The following is a 25,329-nucleotide window of genomic DNA, read 5'->3' on the forward strand; positions in this document are numbered from 1 at the left end:
TCTCTTGGGCCAAACCCACATGGAGCGTTTTATAGGACGTTGCAGGCCAACATGGAGGATGACGCCCCTTTAATTGTTAGAGGAATTGTTCTTAGCTGCTTGAACTCAAAGCTCCTACGTACCTTTATGCCCTGTAATCAACCAGTGTGACCATGAATTATTATTTTTCACCACACGTTCTGCTGGGGAGGCGAAAGGCATTCGGAACTAGTCACGAATTTTCAAAGCACATTGAGGCCTTTCTCCAGACTCAATATGAAATAAGCTAATTTCACAGTGGCAATATTAAGGTAACGCCCACAACAATTTGTATTTATATTTTCAAGAGCGATTAGATATACTAAAGTTGTGAAAAAGCACTTTCCGTTTTGCCATAAATGCTTGTTCCTCCCGTTCTGCTTTTGTGATTGGTCATTAATATTATATAGAGTATTTTGACATTTATCATATAGAATACCCCATTTTTTAAAAGAATATTCTTCTGTTTACATAGAATATTTATTATAACATCAAAAATGTCTAACACAAATGTCCCAAATATGTTTATATGCCAATAAATTTCTTCACCTAAAATTGAGCCTATTGAGTGAGGCCCCAACAAGGGATCGGATCGAGAAAAATGAGGAAGAGGAGAAAAGCCTTACTCTTTCGCTTCCTTCGTCCGTACGAGCTAGATGTTCACAGGGTTGCTGTAGTAACACATGGGGAAACAAGTGCTGCTTAATCACTGACGTCCGTTCATAGTGGTGACCCCTTGACCTTTGACCTTCAGCTTTACTCTTTTATACAAGGGGTGGGGGGGGGAAATCTTCCTTAAAGTCAACCATGTCGTAGCTACCCATAATGCACTGAGTGTAATGAAGCCCTGTAGTCCAACATGATAGTTGCTCTCTTCCAAAAAGACTGGTGTTTGAGCATAGTGAAATGAAGTGTTTCCAAAAATGTGGTTGTAAACTTTTTATGGCCTTAAAAATTGTTTTGATCACTCTCTCTCTTTCTCCCCCCCTCTCTCTCTCTCTCTCTCTCTCCCACCCGCCCAGTTTTCTACAGTCAACCTCTTGCTTGGCTTGCATTTTATTTCTAAGCGCCGTCTCCACCTCTAGTGTTGTTTTGGTTACTGGCCTTTTTTTTTACTTTTCAGGTTTGTATAATTTTATTGTAATAAACAAATCACTGTTGATCCTTCCAGAAAGGTTCTAACATCATTCTGAATATGCACAATAATGATAATAAAATTTGATTGTGTACAATTTTCAGGAGTAGCTGGCATGGGTGCAGAAACAGCTGGCACCCACATCAGCTGGAGGCCGTTCTCTTGTTTAAAAGGTCTGTTTGTGATTCAGCCAAACTTTAAAGAGACAAACTTGTCTCGATGGTTGCCAGTTCCAGTTCAACAGTGCCAAGCGCACAGATGACACGCAGCACGTGTATGGCAGGGCGCTGGGGTGACCGCTCTTCCTCCGCCCGTCTCTCGGGGTCCCGCGCACCTCGGCCACATCCGTCTCCTCAGGACGGTTGGCGGGACTCGAGCCCTCCGAATTCAAACATGAGCGATCGAAACGCTGACAGACCTTTTATTCCAGAGTTAAGAAAGAGCATTTAGGAGCATTTCTAGCAGGACATCGAAAATCCTCTGCAAGTCCAATGTGGATTTAACTTCAGTCAAATTAAGAGCATTTTGAATTTCCTCTTGAACTTGAATTTCATTTATGCCACAAATCTGCAAAAATAAGCTACAATTGACTACACACACTGTATTTATATCCATCTGTGTCTGCTTGAAGAACAGTTATGACTTAATAGGAAAATCTTTATTATATGAGAATCTGATACTGTTTTGCATAAAATACTTAGAACTGTCATACAATGAACAGTTTTACTTATAAGCCAAATTTCAGTGCTAAGTAGCATTCCAAAAGTACTTTTTTCCAAGCTGACAGTAGGCAGTCCGACCTCCAGACGTCACCACAAACTCAGATGTGTGCATTGCCAGGGAGGCCATGAAACTCATTCGTCCTGACCTGCTGGAGTCTGCTGAAGCTTCAGCAGGACCAAGTCTCATCTGCACTGAACCCGGGCAGTTATTTCGCCTGTCGCACCGCTCTTTGGCCACTAGGGGGCTTGCGTGTCGCTGTCGTCCGAGTGTCGGAGCCGCTCTGGGCCTTCGGCAAGGCCCACCAGGGCTGTGTCGGCCTGTACGTCCTCCTCGTCGGACTGCACCAGCGGGACGCCACCGGCGGTGCTGCTGTAATCGCTGCCTTCGTCGTCCTCCTCCTCTTCATCGGGGCCCTCGGTCACGCCGCTGGACGTGTCTCCACAGGACGAGGAAACCGAGGAGGCAACCCGGCCCGGCTGGGAGCACCTGGGCACCTTCAGGCTGACTTCGGCTGGAGACGTCCCCACCTCCGGGACTGCACCACCCGCAGGAACATGAAAATAAGCGGATGTGTCAGATACGTGGAACAGGGCGTGGATTTTACACTGCTGGAGCATTTAGCAAGTGCTTTTAGCGAAGGCGATCCCAGCGTGAAAATTAGCTTTTTAATTAGCACACATTGTTTGTACTACAACCTTGCCGTAACGGTTCAGAAACATGGTAAAACCAGATAAAAACACGGTGATAAAAAACACAGACAGGTCAGCATCATCGTTTGACTACAACTTGACACGGCATGAGGAGAACGCACCTATGGCTGGAGACACAGCGCCGTTCTCTTCACCACCAGAACTAAGGAACACGTCCAGAGCCTCATGGTCGGACACGTCTGTGAGGTCCATCTGTTCCAGCATGTCTATGTTCACCTCCATAGAGGACATGCTACCTACAGGGTCTGCCCAGGGGAGAACACAGGTCAGTCCAACACCGGTTTGTTTTATTCTAGTCATCAGGAAGCAGTAACAAGGCTGACGGAACCACAACCACGTTGTGTTTTCATCACACAACCAACCACAACCACAAACCAACCAGAGAGTTTATTTATAACCAACAGAAACGGGAGGGATGTGAAGAAGTGCTGGCAGTTTCATCTCGGGCTCCGTGAACGGGCCACCCGGGCCTGCGAGGTACAAGCGGACCGCTGGGCGTCCGGTTTAAGTTCACGGAGCCGCTCAAAAACCACACATCCAACATGTGACGCGTCACACGCAAGCATGCGTTCACGTGTTGGAGACGTGCGCACAAGGGACGCACGGCTCAAACCAAACAAGGCAGCATGCGTGAGGAGGATGCAGGAGTGGGAGGAGGAGGAGGAGGAAGAGTGGCGGTGCCCGCGTACCTCGCGCAGCAGGAGAGCCGGGCCACGGCAGCACGGAGGAGGGAGAGAGGAGGGAGGAGAGAGCGAGTTGTACCGGCTCTACATCTCCATTAACTCTCACTTAACACAGCGTTAAACAGCCTTTAATATTCACGACGGGAGATGCGCCGTCTCGTGTACACCAGTCTGTAGTCTACGAACACAGCCATGCGCGCTCTCCGGTCTGCAGGATCCCCGTTGCGGCGTTGAAATTCGCAGGCTACAACGTTAGTTCGACGGTTAAAGAGAAAGCTCCGTGTTATTTTTATGCACAGCCTACCAAAGGACTGCGGGGGCTAACACAGTGACTGAACGAGAAGCGGCGTGTTCAGGGCGAGAATACAAATGAGGGTCTCCCCGCGGTCCCGAGTGAGCGGGAAGGACGTGGGGTGCGCGAGGGCGGTCTCACCTCTCCTGTCGGCGATCTGCAGGTAGCCCGTGGAGAGGTACTGCTCCATGTCTTGCTGGAATGCGTCCTCAAAGTACTTCTGCTTCTCCTTTAGCCTCAGCTGCTGCGCATGCTCCATCTCCAGGACCTTCTGGGCATGCTCAGAGTCCAGCGCCACTGACACGGGGGGGGGAGGGAGGGAGAGAGAGAGAGAGAGAGAGAGAGAGAGAGAGAGAGAGAGAGAGAGAGAGAGAGAGAGAGAGAGAGAGAGAGAGAGAGAGAGAGAGAGAGAGAGAGAGAGAGAGAGAGAGCACAAACAAGTGTGTGCACACACACGAGAGAGAGAGAGAGAGAGAGAGAGATGAGAGGAAGCAACGGGGAAGCGATAAAGAGGAGAAGAGAAAGAGGAAGGTAAAAATGAGGTAGTGCTAGTGAGGTAATACGAGGCGGTGTTGAAGGTGTCTACAGCTCCTCCCCGGCCTGATCCGACTCGCTCCCTGAACGAGACGTCGTAGCCGACGCGGTACGTGCAGTCGACCAGGTGGTCCATTACGGTCACACCTCCTCGCTGATAACCGAGCGAGCCGCCGAGCCCGATGTCACGGTCGCCGTCTCGAGTGTCGCTGCCTCCGTCCTGCCGTGACGGGACACGGGGCGCCGTCTACCCGTCTGCTCCAGTCCTGCGCGACCCGCGGTGCGTGGCGTGTGGAGGGGGGAGGGAGGGTGCGGCGCGTGGCACGAGAGCAGAAAGACACGCAGCAGGTGACGTGATAACGGCGCGGGGGGAACGGGAGGGTTACGGGACCTGCGTCAGGCCAGAGTGTGCGTGCGTGCGTGCGAGACGCTCGCTCGTCTCTTTTCTCACAGGAAGAGAAGCACGATGACGGCACCGAGCGGCAGGATGCGTGTCCTCGCCTCCCGAGAGCGAGGTGTCAAGAGCGTGTGTCAAACAGACATTCTGTGAGGACGGAAAAGCGTTCACAAGTCAAACGGGGGGAGGGTTATACGAACCGCCGTGAATCAACCGCACGCAACGTTTAATCTTACAGGAGGAGTTCTCTTTTCTGCATCCTGTGCTCATGAAAAATGCACACAAAAGGTTTGCCGTGTCTCCTGAGGACAAGAAGAACATTTTAAAAGGTCACTGTGGCACTGGGTGCAGCCGTCAGTCTACAGCCCTCAAACCTACATGAAAGCAGCACTTAGCTGATGTGTTGGGGTGATGGGTCACTGAGCCAGAAGGGTACCGGCCTGTTGTATCGCAGGTGTAGTGGGGTATTGGCGTGTTGGGTCTCTTGGGTGGTGGGGTATTGGCGTGTTGGGTCTCTTGGGTGGTGGGGTATTGGCGTGTTGGGTCTCTTGGGTGGTGGGGTATTGGCGTGTTGGGTCTCTTGTCCTCTCAGTACTTTGTCAGACCTCAGGTTATGCACACAAGTGCAGACCTACCAAATGTGGCAAGATGCCAATTACTGACAAAAGGGAATGGTATAAAATGGCATCTTGAAGCTCGGACAAGGTGCAACTTCCTGAGAAGGAGCCCTGTAGTTTCCTCCATTAATTATACATGGCTGGCCTCCAGAATTTAAAAAATTTATATTATACGTATTGTGGTGTCCTTATTACCATGCAGTGCAGTCCATAAGAAATTGCACAGTAAAACAGATGAGCAACCAAATCACTTATGATCCCCTGAAATAGTAAAAGTACAAATAAATGAAGGTTTTCGTATTGCTATATAGCACGATGGCATCTAAACAGACCATCCCAACAGATGAAACCAACACGGTGTGGACAACACACACCCCCGCAGTGCATTCTGGGGCTTTCATCCAAGCGCCACTCAGCCCCCCCCGCCGCCATCCATTAGGAGGAGAACAGTGCGCCATACTCCACCCCATTGTTCCTGCTGATCAGCGGAGGGCCGGGGGCGTGGCCGGAGGAGATGAAGCCCGTGCTCCGCCCGGTTAATGGCGCGCTCTTAACGAGGCAGCCCACCCCCACAGCCACGCTAGCGGCTAATGCGGCCATCTTAAAAGCGCCGGCATCCGTGGAGAGGTGGGGGTCTGCACTTTCAAGTTGATGTTTGGACACGTGACACACTTTCCTACTTCTGGGAACGCCATTTCTACTGGGATACGTTACGGATACATCCACTCGGGAAGACCGAATTGTTTGGCTTTTCCCCTTGCTGAATAGGTTTTTATTCAATACTCCCTTCGATTTAGTGTTCATTCAAACACAAAGCCCTGAATGGGTCCTTCCAAAACAATACGCCAAGGGGACCTCAGCAGGACTGCTTAGCCGCACAGCAAACCCAGTTAAAAAAAAAGGGGGGGTGCGAGATCTCACTCAAAGTCCTGACTTTTAAATTGCAGCTATCTGTGAAACACGGTGAAATGGCACCGACATAGTGGAGCAGCTCTACGCTTACTAACAGAGAACAGGGTCAGTGTTCGTGTTTCACTGGAGCAGGTGTAATTTTACAGGCTGTCTGGTACGGAGACGTATAATTAGCTTGGCACTTGCAGCAATTTCTAATCAGAGCTTTAAGTGAACGGACTGAAAAAAGGATTCTTAAAATAGTGTACAAGGAAAGAAACCGCGGGTTATTCCATATGTGCAGTTGGGAGTTTCAATGTTATGACTCAAATGGATCAGTAAAAGCCATTAATTTATTCATAAATTAATAAAATGGTCCAGGGTGCAAATGATAAAGTATGTATGTATAATACTAAACTGGAGCAAAGCACTGAGAGAACTCCAGAATAATTATCCACAAGAACTCCCAACAACATTGTCAGCATAACTACAGAAACTGTGAACAGAATATGTACAATACGTCGTCTATAATTACCTGTTTCTGTATATTGTCACACACCTAGCTGTAAGGCTTATAAGATTTGTGGAAAGTCTCTGGCAAAAAAAAGTTATTTAGAGCTGGACTTTAGAAGAGTATTCACATGACATATTTTGAATGTGTGTCTAGAAGAGAAAGTTTAACCAGAATAGAAAGTTAAAAAAATAATACTAAGCATCACATGGCAGCAATTCAATGCATTTAGGCCAAGATGACCTGCTGCAGTTCAAATTGAGCATCAGAATGGGGAAGAAAGGTGATTTAAGTGACTTTGAACGTGGTTACTGGTGCCAGACGGGTTGGTCTGAGTATTTCGGAAACTGCTGATCTACTGGGATTTTCACGCACAACCATGTACAGGGTTTACAGAGAATGGTCCCAAAAAGAGAAAATATCCAGTGAGCGGCAGTTCTGTGGGCGCAAATGCTTTGTTGATGTCAGAGGTCAGAGGAGAATGGCCAGACTGTTCGAGCTGATAGAACGGCAACAGTAACTCAAATAACCAGTCGTTACAACTGAGGCATGCAGAAGAGCATCTCTGAATGCGTAACGCATCCAACCTTGAGATGGATGGGCTACAGCAGCAGAAGACCACACCGGGTTCCACTCCTGTCAGCTAAAAACAGGAAACTAAAATTCTAGGCTACAATTCGCACAGGCTCACCAAAATTGGACAATAGAAGATCGGAAAAACGTTGCCTGGTCTGATGAGTCTCGATTTCATGGATGTGCATCCGACAAATCTGCAGCAACTGTGTGATGCTATCATGTCAGTATGGACCAGACTCTGAGGAATGTCTCTAGTATCTATCTATGCCACAAAGAATTAAGGCAGTTCTGAAGGCAAAAGGGGTCCAACCCGGTAGCAGAAAGATGCACCTAAGAAAGTGGCCGATGAAGGTATATATGCATGCAGAGTCATTTCAGGGTCAAGGACATTAACATGACACAGCGAGCAGAAAGGTCACCCTGTGGCCACTCTGATGTTCACTCCTACTTTACACAGTACATTTACAACCACGTTTCCCAAACTGGCAGCACATACCAGGATCGACTTTTCACGGGGGTTGAAGAAAAATATCACGGTAAGGAATGATGACAGCAAAGCTACGTTAGAACCTCAAAGGCACAAATCTGCAGCAGCTGGAGGAGGCGGCCGGCTGCCGTACAGGAGGAGGCCAGAACCTCGCTGACTATCGCCGACCACAGCGAGATAAGATGGTAAACAACAGCTGAGAACGACGCTGGACAGCATGAGTCCCTCACTGCAGAGACGGACTTGCTCTCAGAGACCAGCAGGCACCTCGACCGCGCCAGAAATCTGAAAGTAAATCCACGGACAAAACTTTCAGCTATGCCAGAACTCGGCGGGTTCCTCGGGATCCGTCTGACAAACAACTGCATCTGCGATTCAAAAGAATCTCGGAAAATCTAACGATGAAAAGCGAGCCTGCCGTGTTGCCACGTGACGCCTCGTTAGCCGCGGACCAGCTCACCAGGGCGCCCGGAACACCATCCGTGGCGGAGTAAACAAAATGAGGCTGCAAACACCTACACAAATTCCCTTACTGGTGTCCAGAGTTCCAGGCGAGGACATGGCTCTCTGTCTGCCTGTGGGAGGTGAGGAGGTGGTGGGAGGACGGTGGAGGGCCGAGCCGGCTCTGGGGGAGACGGGGATGAAGCCAGATCTCACAAGAGCACGGTGGTAGTGCTCCTTTCAGTCCTACACCAGCCTCGGCGGGGGCATCGCCTGCTCAGACACACGGCAGCCGTGGGGAGGTGTGCGCTCGGATCGTACCATTCACGGATCAAAGGTGGGGTGCGGGGTCTTCAAATAGTGCTTGTGAAAAGATGAGAGAACAACTAGTTGGCCAGAATCTAAAGCCATTGTCGAGTTTCTTAACGGCACCCACAGCATAAGAAAACTAATCAGAATGACCATCGGAAAACAGTTCATGCAGAAATGAACATCAGACACGACATCTATCTCAAGCAGTTGAAGTTCTTGAAGGAAGGTTAATTAATGATGCGTGAAAATGCACACAGAGCTTTATGTGCTTTAAGTTACACAAACCTAGACTGGGAATGAATTTAACAAATATCACACTTCAGGCTTTTAAAAGGAGGCCTGTGCTTCTCAATGTAAAGGTCAGCGAGTTATTTTCCGAGTCACGTGGCAACTAAAATCATCCGTCCGTGGCATTTCTCACAGGTAACTTCCCAAACGGCCCTCTCAAGAAGAAGCCCCAGAATAAAACCCAGGATTCTGCCCGGGGTTTTCCTTTAAGGCAGTGCCTTGGCATTCTCCAGGCACTGCAAGGAGAGTCGTGCACATCCAGAGGCACCAGCGTCAGCGGCTGAAGCAGAGCGGTACAACTCCACCTCCGTCCCCATACCGGCTTCACAGCGGCTCTAGTCCTGCATCCCTGAGCTAGTAAAAACCGCCGCTTCAAAGCCATTCATTTATTCATCGACTCGTTATGAATGCATGGGGGAACATGGCACAGTGTCTTTTCCGACGACCGGCCGAGAGACAGTGAAAAGCTCAAACCAAACCAGCGTAAAAGGTGGTTCGAAGCGTCTTCATGGAGGCGGCGTGATGTTGGTGAAGCGGTGGAGAGCAGAAGCAGCACAATGCTCAGTCCTCTCAGTGCCACATGGTTCCCTCGCCGAGGTTAATTAGTGTCTGCTCGATAATTACCAAACAATTACCACACGCTTCTCCTCACCGTTGAGCGCTAATGAGGTTCAGGAGGCAAATGGGAAATGGCAAAGTCCATAACGTGCGCAAGACAAACACGCAGATTCACACATGCTTTAAACGTCCTGGAATGACCTGTAGTCCACACACACCGGCCATCCATATTTACTTTACCCAGAGATGACACTACAAGTACTAGAATGTGAAGCTTCCTAATGTTGGGTTTCTAAACTGTGGTGACATGCACTATTACAAGCAAATCAAAATCATTTACTTTCTTACCTTTAAGGGATTCCAGTTCCTTCCTGCAAAACGAATAAAAATTAACGTTAATTCAGACTGGACAATGTTGACATTCACAACACCCAAACAAAGAGGCCAAACGGTCTAAACTGTAAACACATGACTCGTTTCCTGAAGCGTCTCCACAGAGACAGCAGGACTGGAGCAGGTCTGGACTAGCTGATTCCAGCACAGCAGCTACAGCTGCTTAAAAGGCCATGAAACAAAGAGAAAAGAACCACGCCATCAGACAGCAGCCATCAGACAGAAGATGGCCAGTAGACCTCCACATGCAGAACGTGCCTCGTTTCAGGGCAAAGCCAGGCTGGTCATATTTCATATAGAAAATATGACTGGCTCGGTGTAAATCTGCAAACTCAGCATATACACTGTAGCTACAAAAAAGGCAAAATTCAAACTGGGGTCAACTGGTTTTAATGGAACTGCACACACAAGAAGCAATGGCGGAGCAGAAATCAATCTGAAATGAAGAATACACAAACGAATACGAAGCTGAGCGCACGGCGCGTGAATCTCCACCAAAGTCTTCAGCCCCTGTGTGTGTGTGACAGGAGTGAAGCTCATGGCGTTCTGGATGGACATTTGAAGCCCCATTGAATTCATAAGAACCATCACTTCATTGTCCATCCATTGAAATTGCTGTGCTGCCTCTGGATATATATATATATATATATATATATATATATATATATATATATATATATATATATATATATATATATATATATATATATATATATATATATATATATATATATATATATATATATATATTAGGCCTGTGTTGAAAAAAATCGATTTTCCGATTCAGAATCGATTCGCATATGATGATCTGATAATCGATTCGTACGTCCAAAGATCGATTTTTTTGTGAACTTTTACCCCCGCCTCGTCACTGAATTCACGCAGGCGTGCTCGGTCTAACTAACTGTAAAACGACATGGCGTCGGACAGTGCCGGTAACGACGATAGTCAAATCGGAAATCTAAAAACAGAAGGACAGTTTATCCAGTGTCAGTGACTATTTACAGTTAGTCCATGTCACTGACAGTTTACCCAGTGTTTTTACAGTTTAAAAAACTTTAAAATGTTCTTGTAACGTTGGGCGCAAGGCGATGGACGAGACAGAATCCTTTGCACTTTCCAAATCGTTACGTTTATTACATTTACCGAAGCGCAGACAGCGCACATAAAACACGTTTACATAGAACATGTGTGACTCAAACAACGACGAGCACAGGACGCTGCGCGAACACACAAACCCCACGTGACGAGACGAGCCACAGGTGAGACCAGTGACTGTATATACGGTCTCTGGGTGAGACGGATTATCACAAGACGCACCCGCACCCACGGAGATCCACAGACGCAGACAAGTAGACGCAGACAACGTTAACACGCCCAAAAGGGAGGGGTCGGGGACCGTAACGTGACAGTTCTGTTCTTATATTTGCACTTTAAAGAAAAATACACGTTTACATTTTATACTTTCAGTTTATTAAGTGTGTGCACTTTTAAAATAAAAATGCATTTCGTAGCAACAGCTTTTGGGTGAATTCTTAATTATTTCAATCATAATAATAATGCACTGGTTAGTGTCCCAGTAGGCGTCCACTGTTGCAGATATAGACATCTCAAAGATGTCCTCTGTTTATTGTGCTGGATTACCTTTCTTGAAGGTAGATTTATGATGACCCTTTTCACCAGTCTTCCAGCCATCAGTAACTACCAACTACCAGTAACTATTTGCTGATTAATATCGATATAATACTAGTTTTAACATGTTGCTTCTGTACATAGTCAGGAAACAGCTCAAATACATTTTAATAACACTAAACCCTGAATTGGATCGAATCGGATCGAATCAATTAAATCGGATTAAATCGAAATAAATCGATTCTTAATCTTCAGAATCGGATCGATTCTTGGAATTTGAATCGATACCCAGCCCTAATTAATATATATATATATATATATATATATATATATATATATATATATATATATATATATATATATATATATATATATACACACACACACACACACACACACACACACACACACATCCTCTTTTTAGAAGAATGAACCCAGACAAGAAGGACAACATCATGGCTTCACCACCCTGACACCTTGTGTTCCTAAACAGTACTGGCATTTATCTGTAAGTGATGTATTTGCATTTATTTCTAAACCACAATAATGGTATCTATTTGTAAAAGGTGGACATGCCATTTAATTCCATCAACGGTAATTGCATTTAATTGTAAAAGACAGTGATGGAATTTACACTCACGGGCAGCTTTGTTAGGTAACTGTCCAACTGCTCATTAACATAAATGTCGACTCAGCCAATCACGTGGCAGCAACTCGGTGCATTTAGGCATGACGACATGGCCAAGATGATCTGCTGCAGTTCAAACAGGAAACTGAGTCTACAATTCGCACATGCTCACCAAAATTGCAAAATAGAAGATTGGTAAAACATTGCCTGGTCTGATGAGTCTCGATTTCTGCTGCGACATTCAGATGGTAGGGTCAGGATTTGGCATTAACAACATGACAGCATGGATCCATCCTGCCTTGTATCAACGGTTCAGGCTGGTGGTGGTGCAGCAACGGTGTGGGGGATATTTTCCTGGCATACTTTGGGCCCATTAGTTTCAATTAGGTACAACCACAGTGTACCCATCTTCTAATGGCTACTACCAGCAGGATAACGCGTCATGTCATAAAGCGCGAATCATCTCAGACTGGTTTCTTGAACTCAAATGGCCTCCACAGTCACCTGATCTCAATCCAATAGACCTTTGGGATGTGGTAGAACGGGAGATTCACATCATGGATGTGTAGCCGACTAATCTGTAGCAACTGCGTGATGGCAGGCGTGTCAACCAGACTCTGAGTAATGTTTCCAATACCTTGTTGAATCTATGCCACGAGGGATTAAGGCAGTTCTGAATGCAAAATGGGATCCAACCTGATACTAGCAAGGTGTACCTAAAGTGGCCGTTGAGTGTATATGTAAGTAACAGCAATGTCATTTATTGCTCAATGTCAATAATACTGTGTATTTCTAAACCACAGAAATACTATGCATTTCTAAACCACGGCACTAACGTTTTTTTTTTCCCCTGATGGACAGTTACAGCATTTACTCTTACGGTTGCCAGCTAGCCCAAACACTTCTGACCTCATTAACCACAGCTCATAAGGGCCAGAGCCAGGGGGACACGAGAGGGGGGACGTAAGTGGGGGGGACGCAATGGGAAGGCTGTGCTCACCTCTTCTTCTTCTTGTAGTTCTCCAGCTGGAGCAAGTGGAAGTTCTTGAGACGTTGCTGCTCGCACTGGCCACAGAGGTCCTCCAGGTACATCAGGTGACCCTCCATCTCCTCAAACTCCGCCTCCAGCTGGGCTGGGAGAACATGTGGGCATAACAGCACAAGGTCTCACTGCAGGCCTGCTGACCGACCGTCTCTCACATAGTGGACAGTGAAGCCTCATCAGCTGGACTTGAAATACAATTCCTTTGGTATTTAAGTGACTTAAGTGTGTCAGTAGTCTAGAAAACAATAAAAGCATAAATAGACAAGATTGACGTTAGACAAGATTGATCAACGTTTCATGATTACGGGGGAGACAACGATTTGTTTACAAGGTCCGTAAACAAGCATTGGCTGCAAACGCAGGCATCCAGTGCCACCAAGTGGTAGTTCTAGAGAAGTGGACAGATGTGTCTAAATGGTTTCACTAGAAAAGTGGACAGATGCGTCTGGCTGCACAGAGGCTAATAGCGATCTGGGGGTGCGGAGTCCTGGAGGGGCTGTGCACAGAGAGGGCCAGACAGCCAGCTCGTGAACCCAGCCAGATCTTGAACAATTACAATACACGTTCAAACGTTAAACTGTGCCCTGGGTCTGCGGACAGATCGACCTGGAGGAGGGGAACCCAGTTACTAATTAAGTTACTAATTCAAGAAGCCCGTCGACTGTGCAGCTCCTTGTGCTGGTGCTGAAGGACAGATGGAGAATATTTCGCAAGAAGGTCAAAATCGGGTTCAGACCGGTTTGTCGCCATACGCCCAGATTCGTTTTATAAGATAATGACAGAGAAAGGAATTTTGCAGCTGTGATATCTGCTATACCCTGGAGCACATGAAGAATTTCACACGTTTACCAGGGAATTTCAGTTCTAGTCTGCAACACTAGACATTGTGCAAACGTCCATGACTCAACCACCATGAATCCGATAAGCTGAAGAAACATTGTGTGCCCCCCCCCATGTAAACAAATTTGTTTTGATTGTTTCAGCCCACTTGATTTTTCTGAGGAAGATCAGGACAAGACAGAAGATTGTCGGTGTGTCGTACATGGAAAAAAAAACTTCTTTGACGTGAACTTCCTTGACGTGAACTTCCCAACACGACGCATCAGCTGCTGACGGCGGCGTTTCTGCGTTTAGCTCCACTCCCGCATTGCAGGCGGTGAACACGCACCTTCAGCTGTAGCACCACCACCGCCTACAGCTCTCCCACTGCCACTGACAGGGCTGGCCTGGCGCTATTCCAGCGCCCACCTACAGGAGGCGCCGGAGACGGCAGCGAGGCCCTCGGCGGCAAGCAGACGGGCGCGCAACGGGAACGCGGACCCACGCCGCCTCTGTACGGATCCGTGAGCAGCTGCCCTGCAAACTCACTCAAGGTGATCGTCCCCGTCCGCCGGCTCGCTTCGGCCAAAAGGAGAGATAATAAAAATGCCGGCGAGGCGCGTAAGGCAGTGAAGAGGAACATAAGTGTCCTATGGATGATGGATCGCACGGCTACGGAATGCTGATGGGCAATCAACATTCGGGCTCCATTTAGCAACACTAAGTGCCTCTGTGTCCGGTCTCTTCGGAAAGATTTAGAGTGGGAGGGCCGTTACGGAAAAGCTAGGGCACGATGTCTTGTCCTTAATTCTGAAAATAACACGCCGTGGACAGATTGCAGTGTAGGTGCAGGTACAAGTGACATCTCAGCAGATCGGCTGGCTTACACCAGCAGGTGACTGCATTCGGAGGGAAGGAAAGAAGAGAGAGATGGGAGGAAAGAGGTGGATGAGGGGAGGAGGAGGAGAGAGGAGGTGTGCACTTCACATTCGACCCTCAGCAGCCAAATAGCTCTTTTCTAGTATCTGGGTTTTCAGGTCATTGAACAGAACAGACGAAAGTGCTACAACTCCTTCAAGTGGGAAACCTCAGCGGGTCGATGTAACACGCCATCAGAGTAAAAGGATTTACCGCGCGAGGTCATCGCACATCAGCCATATTAAGACTTCAAAGAAACCAATATTGGAGCTCCTAAAACCCTCGCTGGGCCAGTTTAAGCCCAAGTACTGCGAAGTACGCGAAAACTACGTAGAGCTACCAGCCCACCTGAAACCCTCGCTAAGCCCCGAAACGGGAACGCTGCGCTGCGTGGGCGTTTCCTTACCGGTGCGAGCGGTGATGGTCTCCAGGTCGGCCAGGAAGGCGGGGACCTGCTGCAGCTGTTCCTGGAGCTCCAGCAGAGCTCCTCTTCTCCTCTCCCAGTTGGCGGAGAGCATCACCACCTCCCCGTCTACCGCCTGAGAGATGGGAGTCACGTTGGGGTCACAGCGCACCAATGGGCATGTGTGCCTGGGGTTGCAACTGCATGCAAACATCTGCAGGCATTCAGACTTGACTTAAATGTATGACTTCAAAGGCAATCGCTCGACGTGGTGGAGGAGAAATCTACATTAGGCCTAGATCAGGACTTAGGTTTCGTCTGGGATGGTTTTGAAAAAATCTATTGCAGTATCAAAATCTGCAACACACCATATCATATATATGTATAATCAAGATGCCAAATACCAGCCAAATTTATTGGAGCAGTGAAGAAAAAAAAAAATTCACTTACAGCTCGACTATAACATGGACAACATCGCAATTACAGAACTAGTTTTAACAGCATTAAAGTTAATGACTTGAGCAGGATTATGGTGAAGTCTTGTACTAGAGTCTGTACAGAGATGTTCTGAAATAGTACCACACTCCGTGTCTGACCTGAGAAACTGACCTCAATCTATACATATGCCTGCAGATTTATGTCTTTTTAAAAGCTGGTTAATAGCAAGGCATTCCTTTTTTCTGTTCACCCACGGTCTCAAAATAAAAAGACCAATGAAAAAAGGAAAGACAATAGCTAAAGTGATGTGATATTTTATTTTCTGGGTATTTAAAGGTCTATTTTGGATCGATTCCACTTTGTGCTTTGTCTACACATCTCTGCAAAGATGGTGCACAAGGCCCACATGACATGACACCACTCTTGCAACAGCCAAAGTGAAACTGAAGATGATAACACAATGAAACAAGGACACCACCACGGGTGAACAGAAGCACTGTAGCCTCCAGACAAGACTACAGCCGTAAAGGGAACAGCAACCAAGATAACAGTTTATTTATTTATAAGACAAAGAATCTAAAAAAAAAATCACCCGCTAACGCTGGCACAAAAAACACTGCTTAAGTTATGAAAGACTTTAGTTGGGCTAAAAGGATATACGTGTTAAATTATGGAGTTACCAATCAAACTTGCTATACAATAAAGCCAATGTTGTGCTTATTAAAAGGTAAGAAGATAAATAAAGTGAAAATAATTGAACAAACGCCCCAATAAACTGGCACAAGGCCAAGAGGGATTACAGACAAGACCTGGCAACACATCTGAGGAAACAGTGAGAAGCTTGTGTGGCAGGCTGTGTGCTGACAGGTATTGGAGACCTGGAGGCAATGTGCATGCAACCAAACGCACACGTCCCACTTCAGTTTCTTTCATTTTGTTCTGAAGTGTTTGCTTCGTTGTTGTCTTTTCCATTTTAAGCCCAGCCGCCTGAGAACAAGCTGTCCCAGTACGAGAGAGCATCTCCCTGCGTCCTCCACTGGCAGCACAACTGCATGCGACACCCTGAGGGCCCTGTCGTGAGTGTGTGCAACGTGTCGTGAGTGTGTGTGACGTGAACGTTTCCACTCACTCACCTCTGCACCCTTGGCACATTCCTTGGTTCGTTTATGGAGCATCACCCAAGTTTCCTCATATCTACAGGAACAGAGTACTGCTTGAGAATCTTTAAAAATACTATATACAATACACACAAGAGTTTACGTCAGGTTTTTTTTTTATATACCTGCTATGAACCTATATGCTACCTGTCCACTCAGTTTTATGTACTAAGAGCTTAACTGAATGTTTCTAGTCAACAAACAAATTTAAAAATGTCATTTGTGAAATGGGCCACTATTAACATGTGCATGTGTGCAGAAAACATGTTTACAGTGGCCCATTTCATGAATGACTTTTATTTAAAGGACATCTTCTAAAATGTATGTGAGCACTCAGTGTATAGACTTATCTGGCCACCTTTAGGTGACTAAGTATACATTTAGACACTGCAGCTCATCTGTTTTCCTAAAGAGTTTGTGCTGCCAAACCTCCCACTGCTCAACAGTGGCCAGTTCCCCTCCCAGAGCCCACCGCAGGCTGGAGATTTCTGGATGGCAGGATGCTCGAAACTCGAAAACCACCGAGTAAAACCTCCAGCCATACTGCTGTACCCAATAAGACCAGCACAAAACCCACTATCTTAGCCCTACCATAACAGTTGCCCTGGTTAAAAAAAAATGTGTCTGTTCACAAAGAGGCGACAATCTGAAATTGCGCATTTATAAAAATAGACCTACAATATAAATGGACCTTATTAAGGTACTGTAGGTCAAAAAATGGTTGGTGAATGTTTATCATTTATAAATGGTCACATGAGCAGCACACAAACAGCGTATGTATGCTTCTTCTGAGCAGGGTGGTGAGAAGAACAGTCAAACATTAAAGAGTTCAGGCCTGCCAAGCCCCAGTGAACTCAGGGTTGTCTTGTTCATTACAGCATTCATACCGACTCAGCAGTTCCACTCCAGCTGAACACTGGGGAAGACACTCTTCTCTTCTAAAAGAAAACCAGACAATATCATGAGGCACTATTGTAAGACAAGTGTACTATAATTTTGCAACATTACACTATAATAGGGTGACCAAACGTCCGTATTTCCCGGGACATGTCCGTATTTCACGTCCTGTCCCGGGCGTCCCGGGATATTTTTTAAAACTGTGGAAATGTCCTGGTTTTTAAATTACGTTAATCGGGCCATTAATTATACAGGCACTAGGACCCTGAGCACGGCGCTGTATGACACGGAATCCCTGAGCCTCATCAGTTGAGCCTCATCATACTCAACTGGCGGAGAACCAACAACTTACGTTCGGCACCCCCCCCCCCCCCGACAACTTACACACAGTGTCCTGGTTTTCCTAAACAAAAATATGGTCACCCTAGACTATAAAAAATCTCAGGAACTTACTTTTGCAATAACCAACAGTTTGGTTCCTCCTTTAACAATAAACACTATAATTCTCTAGTGTATAATCAACTCATTATTCCTTCACCAGCAAGTCAAGGGGTGAGATGAGGCAGATATATTAACGTATATAACTTATATCGTAGCTCTATAATTCATGTAAAGAAATTAAGTTCGCCTACTAGTGTATACCTCTGTTTCTTCTTCATTTTGACGTCCTTGGACTTGTCACTCAGGGTCTTAATTCTAAAAGAGTTTAAAAAAAAAAGTGTGAAATGTTCAAATGTTGTTGGGGTTGTAAATCAAGTGAAGATTAAAGATTCAGCTTCACAGAAACTGCGAGCAGTTTAGCTTCACTTTGACTCTCCAGTTCCTCTTTGTATCGGACTGGAAAACGGACTTTATAAACAGTATGCGCTAAAAATATGTAACCACTAGGTTTATTCTCTACCAACATAAAACCTGCTCCCACAGTATCAGTTTGCAAAATATATGTTTCAAAAACAAGAACGGAGAGTAAACGCGGAAAACAGTCTCCTCATTAACCGCCCCGTCCTGGTCACACGACGGTCATCTGACAGCCGGAACGCGGCTGTTAGCGGCCGGCTAACCGCTAGCTGGCTACACGGCGCTAAATAAACGCAAAGTCTGCGGACTGTCGCCCCTTCTGGCGCTGAACCAACTTTTCCGAGGACGTTTCGACAGCGTGAGAGAGAACAGAGACGACGGGACGAGGTTAGTCAGCGGAACGGCCGCGTACCCCGACGTGAAGTCCTGCTGCACGGTCTGCAGTCTCTCCCTGAAATTATCAAACATCTCCTTCTTACTCTTCAGCGCCACGTTGGACCGCTGCATTCAGATGACACACGTCTAACTTGACTAAACGCTACTTTTAGTCCCTTTCGGGGGGGGGAAGTTGGCTATCTTAAGACTGCCATCCCGTACTTGTATCAGGTGGTGGGCGTAATCTCCGTCTGTATGCTATGCTAACGCAGCTAGCTCGGTAACCTACGCAGGGTTGCCAGGTCCTACAAAAATATCCCGCACAAAGCAAAGTGTAAAATGGAGACAAATTAAGTATTATACCGTGCTCGTTTCTTAGTGTTGACTTGTAACTCCCGCGGTACCTAACTCAAAAGTAGCCCAAAAAACCGCACCCCGCGACCCCAGAATTTTTACACGCGGCAGGATTTTCAAACAAGCCCAATTTTCCGTGAAAACCATGAACCTGGCAACTCTGAACCTACGCTACAGCGTTTATGACCAACTTTGAAATGCGCATGCGCATTCTCCAGCAGCACTGTCATCTATAACCCCATGTTGACACACGTCTGTTAACGCACCTTTACTGTATAAGACACACGTCTGTTTACGCCCCTTTACTGTATGAAACACGTCTGTTAACGCCCCTTTACTGTATAAGACACACGTCTGTTAACGCCCCTTTACTGTATGAAACACGTCTGTTAACGCCCCTTTACTGTATAAGACATACGTCTGTTAACGCCCCTTTACTGTATGAAACACGTCTGTTAACGGTCCTTTACTGTATGAATCACGTCTGTTAACGCCCCCTTTACTGTATGAGATAAATCTAACGTCTGTTAACGCCCCTTTACTGTATAAAACGCGTCTGTTAACGCCCCTTTGCCGTATGAGACACACATCTGTTAACGCCCCTTTACTGTATGAAACACGTCTGTTAACGGTCTTTTAGACTTAGCATAATATTAAAAATTAACTGTTGCTTGTATGTTTATGTATTTTTAGTATTTTGGAGTACAGCATGTACCTGGGGCGGCATTAGAGTCGAGGCAGCTGGGTCAAGCAACTTATTAAAGTGCTATAGTTGTTTATGCAAAGCATCTATAGCTAGCACAAATAGTGAACTAGGAATAAACCATGAGCTCCTATCCTGAAGTGGAGAGGAAGGGTAGCCTGTGTAACTGGACCCCTGCCAACTGGTTTATTGTCCATGGCTTGGATGTTAAAAGAGTTTCTCAGGGGCACAAACCCTCATCAAACATAGCCCCTTTCCAGCAAAGAGGAACACACTCTGTTGCGGTTTGTGCACTGTTCGGGTTTGGGCTTCTGAGAACCTTGCTCCTGTCAGACAACCAGCCCGGGTTTGCATCCATTTTCGTTGGACCCAACAATGCATCTACAACAGAGGGCATGAAAAACACTATAAATGGTACAAAAAAACAAACGGAATGCGCAGGTGACCTGTGAGCACCTGTGCTGTTGTACAGATGTTTGTATTTATCCAGAAAGCAAGCATGGATCAAATACTGATAATAAGACAGGTTACTGTACATCACAGGATACAATGCTGAACCAAGTGGCATGCTAGTTACAGTATCAGTGTATAAAACTAGGTCAGTGCTATGCAGTGGGCTTTCTCTTGTGTGTGCACTCTCCTGCATAGCAACAAATACTTCTACAAACTGTGATCTCAGTCTCGGACTATTAATCCGAGGAAGTGTGCCGTGGCAAAGAAGGAGATCAGTTACCTGGGCTTTGTCATTGGCAATGGGGTGATTCGTCCACAGCTGGAAAAGGTGGAGGCGATTCGCAGCTGCAGTCCCCCAACAACTAAGAGAAAGGTGAGATCCTTCCTGGGATTGATGGGATGGTACCGCAGGTTTATACCTAACTTTTCTGCGAGAGCCTCTGTCCTTACAGATTTGACCAGGACATCAGCTCCCAAGAAGGTGATCTGGACGGAGCAGTGTGAAGAGGCGTTCCAGGATTTGAAGACCGCACTGTGTGGGGATTCTGTTCTCCTGAGCCCAGATTTCGATCAACCGTTTATCCTGCAGACTGATGCTTCAGGTGTTGGCCTAGGAGCGGTGTTACTGCAGGAGGTGGAAGGACAGCGCAGGCCAGTCGCGTTTCTGAGTCGCAAGATGTTTCCAAGAGAGCAGCGGTACTCCACGGTGGAAAAGGAGTGCCTGGCCATCAAGTGGGCCTTGGACTCCCTGAGGTACTACCTTCTAGGGAGGTCTTTTCTGTTGGAGACTGATCATCGGGCTCTACAGTGGCTGGAGAAGATGCGAGATTCAAATGCTCGTATTACACGTTGGTACCTTTCTATGCAGCCTTTCATGTTCACCGTCCGCTATCGGCCTGGGTCTTCTAACCAGGTAGCCGATTTCCTGTCCCGCATTCCGGAGGAGGTGGAATAGGCGGGTCTGTGGGCCGAGCTCCCTTTGGTTGGGCGACGGGGCTGGTGGTGGTGGTACGAGATGGCTGGCGCCATTTTTTTGAAGGGGGGAGGTAATGTAACGGAGCTCACGTCCGTTCCATGTTTCACTGTTTGAAGAATGAACCACAAGACAACCTCAGTTTTAAAGACTCTTTTTATTGAAACCCACAGGACTGCAGACCCACAGGACTGCAGTTGGACCTTGTCAGAACTCTGAAACACAATAAACTGCTGGGATTATTTTGCACCATTTGTTAAATTGTTACAAGCGCCTGCATGTAGCATTGTGAGGGGTTTTTATGTATCTTCCCTCTGTCAGGAGGCAAAGGAGTACCTTTTAGATTGTCTGCCCTATACTGAGGACAAGTTCACTTTTCCACAAACACTAAGATAAGTCCTTTATGTGAGGTTTTTTTTTACTGCAATGTTGGATTCTGTCATAGCTTCATTTAGAATAGTGTATGCAGTGTTCTCCTAACACAGGCAGAGCATGGTGCTAGCTACACCAACATGGTGGGTTTGATTCTGTCATACTACTGAATATGAATAACATTGCTCTGGATAAGAGTGCTGGCTAAATGCTATAAAAAACATAAGTAGGATTTGAAATATAATGTAACATATTGTCAGACTGATAAAGTCTGGCTTCGTCAAGTCCCTGTGACATTTTAGCATTCTGATTCAGGTTTAGCATATACAACTTAAATTCTAACTCATTGTTGACTAAATGAAACATGATTCCTAATGTGAATCTATAGAAAGCTGGTCTGTGGAGTTGATAGAAAGTGGCCAGGGTTAGAACTGTTAAAACACAATGTCGATGGCCATGCAATTAACATTAAAAAAGATTAAAAAGTTCAAGTACTGTGTATCACTGAATTTTAAATATGGAATATACGGGCATGCATTATAACCGTTCCACCCGAACCAGCCGCGCAGGTTTCTCTGCACGTTCGCTTCAAAGATTACGTAACGGGGGAGGGCGGGGTCTTATATAAGATCACGCCTCCTCGGTTACATGGTGTGGAAGGTCCCTTTCTCTTGTGCTGTCGGGGGGGTCATTATTTTCCTTTGTTGGTACTCCCATCTAGACATCACACACACACACACACACGCACACACACACACGCACACACACACACACACTTTTTGTGCGATTAAAATTGTGTTGGTGACGAGAAAAGCTCCATTCCCCTCAGCACAGTAAAATGAGCTTTTTTACTATAAGCAAGTGTCCACAGTATGGACGGAGTTCTGTGAGAGTGATAATCTTAGTAGAATTTTTAAATATTTGTAGTTATTTAATTACGGTTTTGCGTTGTTGTGAAATGTTAACAGTATTGAACTTTGACAGTAGAATGAAACGGCATTATATAGCCCATGTTTTTAGAAAATCTATACTGCCATACACAGCAAAATCCTTTTTTTTTTGCACTCGTCAAAAAATACCTTTTAATATCTTTTGCGCCCTCCTGTGGCTTGCAAGGGTAAATAGCTAAACAGACTATTGTACAAAATGAATAAAATAAATTAAGAATAGTAGTAATAATAATGGCAGTTGTAGTAGTAGTTGTAGTAGATTTCAAGAAATAAAGAAATAAATGAAGGCACTAAAATTTGCACAGAATTTTATTAGAGTATACAGAGACGATAAATGTATACTGTACAACAAACGATTTCTAAATTGGACAGTTTTTAAAAGCGTAGTCCAACATTTCATGTAAATGAAATAATATTCTATCTATAAAATTTTTCAAGCACCGCTGCACAAGAGAGACCACTAACTCCACAGAACAGTCTTGGATGCATCGTTCACATAAATACGTCACAATAACGATATCTGAGGTTTCATTCTGCCTTATTTGCTCTTCTTAGTTTTTATGCCAAAGGAACAGTTCAAAAGAAAAAAAGAAAATTATTTTACACAGGTACAACTACTCACACAAACAGTAACATTGTGATACACAGATTACGTTACAGGAAAAAGAAATACTCATTTTTTTGTGGTAATTTTTTCCGTCTGGATAAAGGACCACTCTGGTGTTTGAGGTTTTACAAGGTAAACTAAGGGATCCACCCTCAGCATTCTCTTCAACATTTGTATTCAAAATCCCATAAGATTGTTAACAAAAGCAATTACTAGAAAGATATTAAAGTTTGTCAGTGGAGGTTTTGTCCAGCAAGTGGCGCTATAACTGTATGAGCCGAAGAACACTGCCCCCCCCAAACCCCTCCCCCCCCTCTTCCTCCACCCATTCATGGTAACCACTTGTATGTGCAATCTGTGTAAAGCAGTACAGAGCACAGACATCCTGCTTTGCTTCCTCCCCAAAGTGTGGCGTGGTGCTATTGCTTGAGGCTGTTCCTGGTCATGGAGGATTGAGGCATGCATATCTAACTGAACCCAAGTGAAACACGCTTGGTTTCCCAGCCATGAAACTACAACAAGGTGCTTTTATATTTTCCATGTTGAACTGACTACACACACAGCACTCGAGTCCCACTGAACGCAATGAACACAACCGTGTAAGTTTGGGTCATGGATAACAGTGTAAACATGGCAGCCGTCATGCTGTTCAGAGCTAAAAACTGTGATGCACACAGGACCCCAAAAAATGACAACACATTAGGATCTGTCTGTTCTGAATGGTTAATATGCTTCTGATAAAATAAACAGTCACTTGGCTAGTCTCCTATCCTGAGCCTAAAGTCTGTCTTTTTGCAGTGGAAAACCAATATAGATTGTTTAGATGTTTTGAACCATGAAGGAGCAATAAGTGAACTTTCCAATGGTTCTTCATCTAGTTAGGAAACAGCCATTGTACTGACACCTAGTGGCTTGTTTGTATTGGATGTTCTGTACTTAAAATTTCTTTGAAAGGTGGTTGCCTCCATGTGCAGAACCCTCTCTGTGGACCATAAACTGGTTAATTTGAGAACTACTAAGGAATTGATTTTTCATTTTGTCCAAGTATAGGAAAAAATCACTTTCATAAGTATTGTTTGCTACTTTTTGCTGGTACAATACCTATTGGTCCTTTTAGCAGGTTACTTACTATGTATCATTTTCACTGTTTTAAAAATAAAAAAAAACATTTTGTCTAAATGAAATCCCTCTGGGCAACAACTGATTATGTCTACACTGACTATGTCAGTTAAAATGAACCAACATGAAACCAACATGTGGAAAACTGCTGTGATGCTCTTGGATATGCAAAACACGTTTATATGCACTGCATTATTATGCTTTAAAAATAATGATTCAGCCCAGTGACCAAAATAGTCTCAACAAACCAAACAGCTGGAAAGCTATGACTTACATGTTCTGGTGACGTGTTCTACTGAGTTGCCCAGTGGTTTACAGTGGACTAATTGATAATTAAAACATGTTGACAGTTAAACAAACATAAATAGAAGTTAAATGAGAGCAAAATATTGTCACTAAAGTTCCCCAGACAACAGTATAAACACTGAAATTTAGTACAACTAAAGGAAAATCCGTATCGTACAATTACTAGAAAAGACAAGTGACACACAGGAGACTAGAACCAGACTTCTGTACAGATGGCTTCTGTTCTGATGTCATAGCACCAAGCTCTTCACTGATAACATCAAATTAACCAGTTAAGTATATGTAATGCTATTTTTTTACACACTTCTGGACCTTGGACAGAATATTTCCTTCACTCCTTTCTCCTCTCTCTCTCTCTCTCTCTCTCTCTCACACACACACACACACACACACACACACACACACACACACACACACACACACACACACACACACACACACACACACACAAACAGTGCTGAAAGTGCATAAAATCTACCCTAAACGGCTGAATGTGCAATCGAGCATTACTTCTGTAATATGAGATTTTGCGTCATTTCTTCTAAACGCCTCTAGATCATAACGCAAATGACAATGTTTGGCTGAGACAAAAGTGGAATAACACAAGATGACCACACTCACAGGAACACTCACACAGTATGAGGATATTTAGACATTTTGGTCATCAAAAGAATGGGAATGCGAGGTTTATTCAGACACTCACACAAGCAAATCCAAAGTCTTAATGAAGTTGATAAGTGGTAAGAACACAAAAAGCAGATATAACCAAAAAATATAATAACTGAACCACTAACAAAATAACACATACATTCCACA

The 25,329-nt window shown here is 45.4% G+C and overlaps 1 protein-coding gene across 4 annotated transcripts; it reads right to left on the reverse strand.

Moving 5' to 3' along the window:
• Positions 1 to 1,557: 1,557 nt before the first annotated feature.
• dtnbp1a (dystrobrevin binding protein 1a) lies at positions 1,558 to 18,997 on the reverse strand. Of its 4 annotated transcripts, none has more exons than XM_076970208.1 (10): positions 18,714 to 18,997; positions 18,146 to 18,199; positions 17,494 to 17,544; positions 16,583 to 16,643; positions 15,015 to 15,147; positions 12,827 to 12,959; positions 9,522 to 9,544; positions 3,703 to 3,858; positions 2,688 to 2,822; positions 1,558 to 2,411 (listed from the first exon to the last, which is right to left on the reverse strand). In XM_076970208.1, the coding sequence occupies exons 1-10, from the start codon at positions 18,806 to 18,808 to the stop codon at positions 2,113 to 2,115; spliced, it is 1,140 nt and encodes a 379-aa protein (XP_076826323.1). In that variant the 5' UTR covers positions 18,809 to 18,997; the 3' UTR covers positions 1,558 to 2,112. The 4 variants fall into 4 exon arrangements, with proteins under 4 accessions (XP_076826323.1, XP_076826322.1, XP_076826324.1 ...); XM_076970207.1 differs by having other exon boundaries at positions 2,688 to 2,831; positions 18,714 to 18,976; XM_076970209.1 differs by having other exon boundaries at positions 2,688 to 2,831; positions 18,899 to 18,918.
• Between the last annotated feature and the right edge of the window lie 6,332 nt (positions 18,998 to 25,329).

The sequence above is a fragment of the Brachyhypopomus gauderio genome, chromosome 13, assembly GCF_052324685.1.
Source record: "Brachyhypopomus gauderio isolate BG-103 chromosome 13, BGAUD_0.2, whole genome shotgun sequence".
NCBI lineage: Eukaryota > Metazoa > Chordata > Actinopteri > Gymnotiformes > Hypopomidae > Brachyhypopomus > Brachyhypopomus gauderio.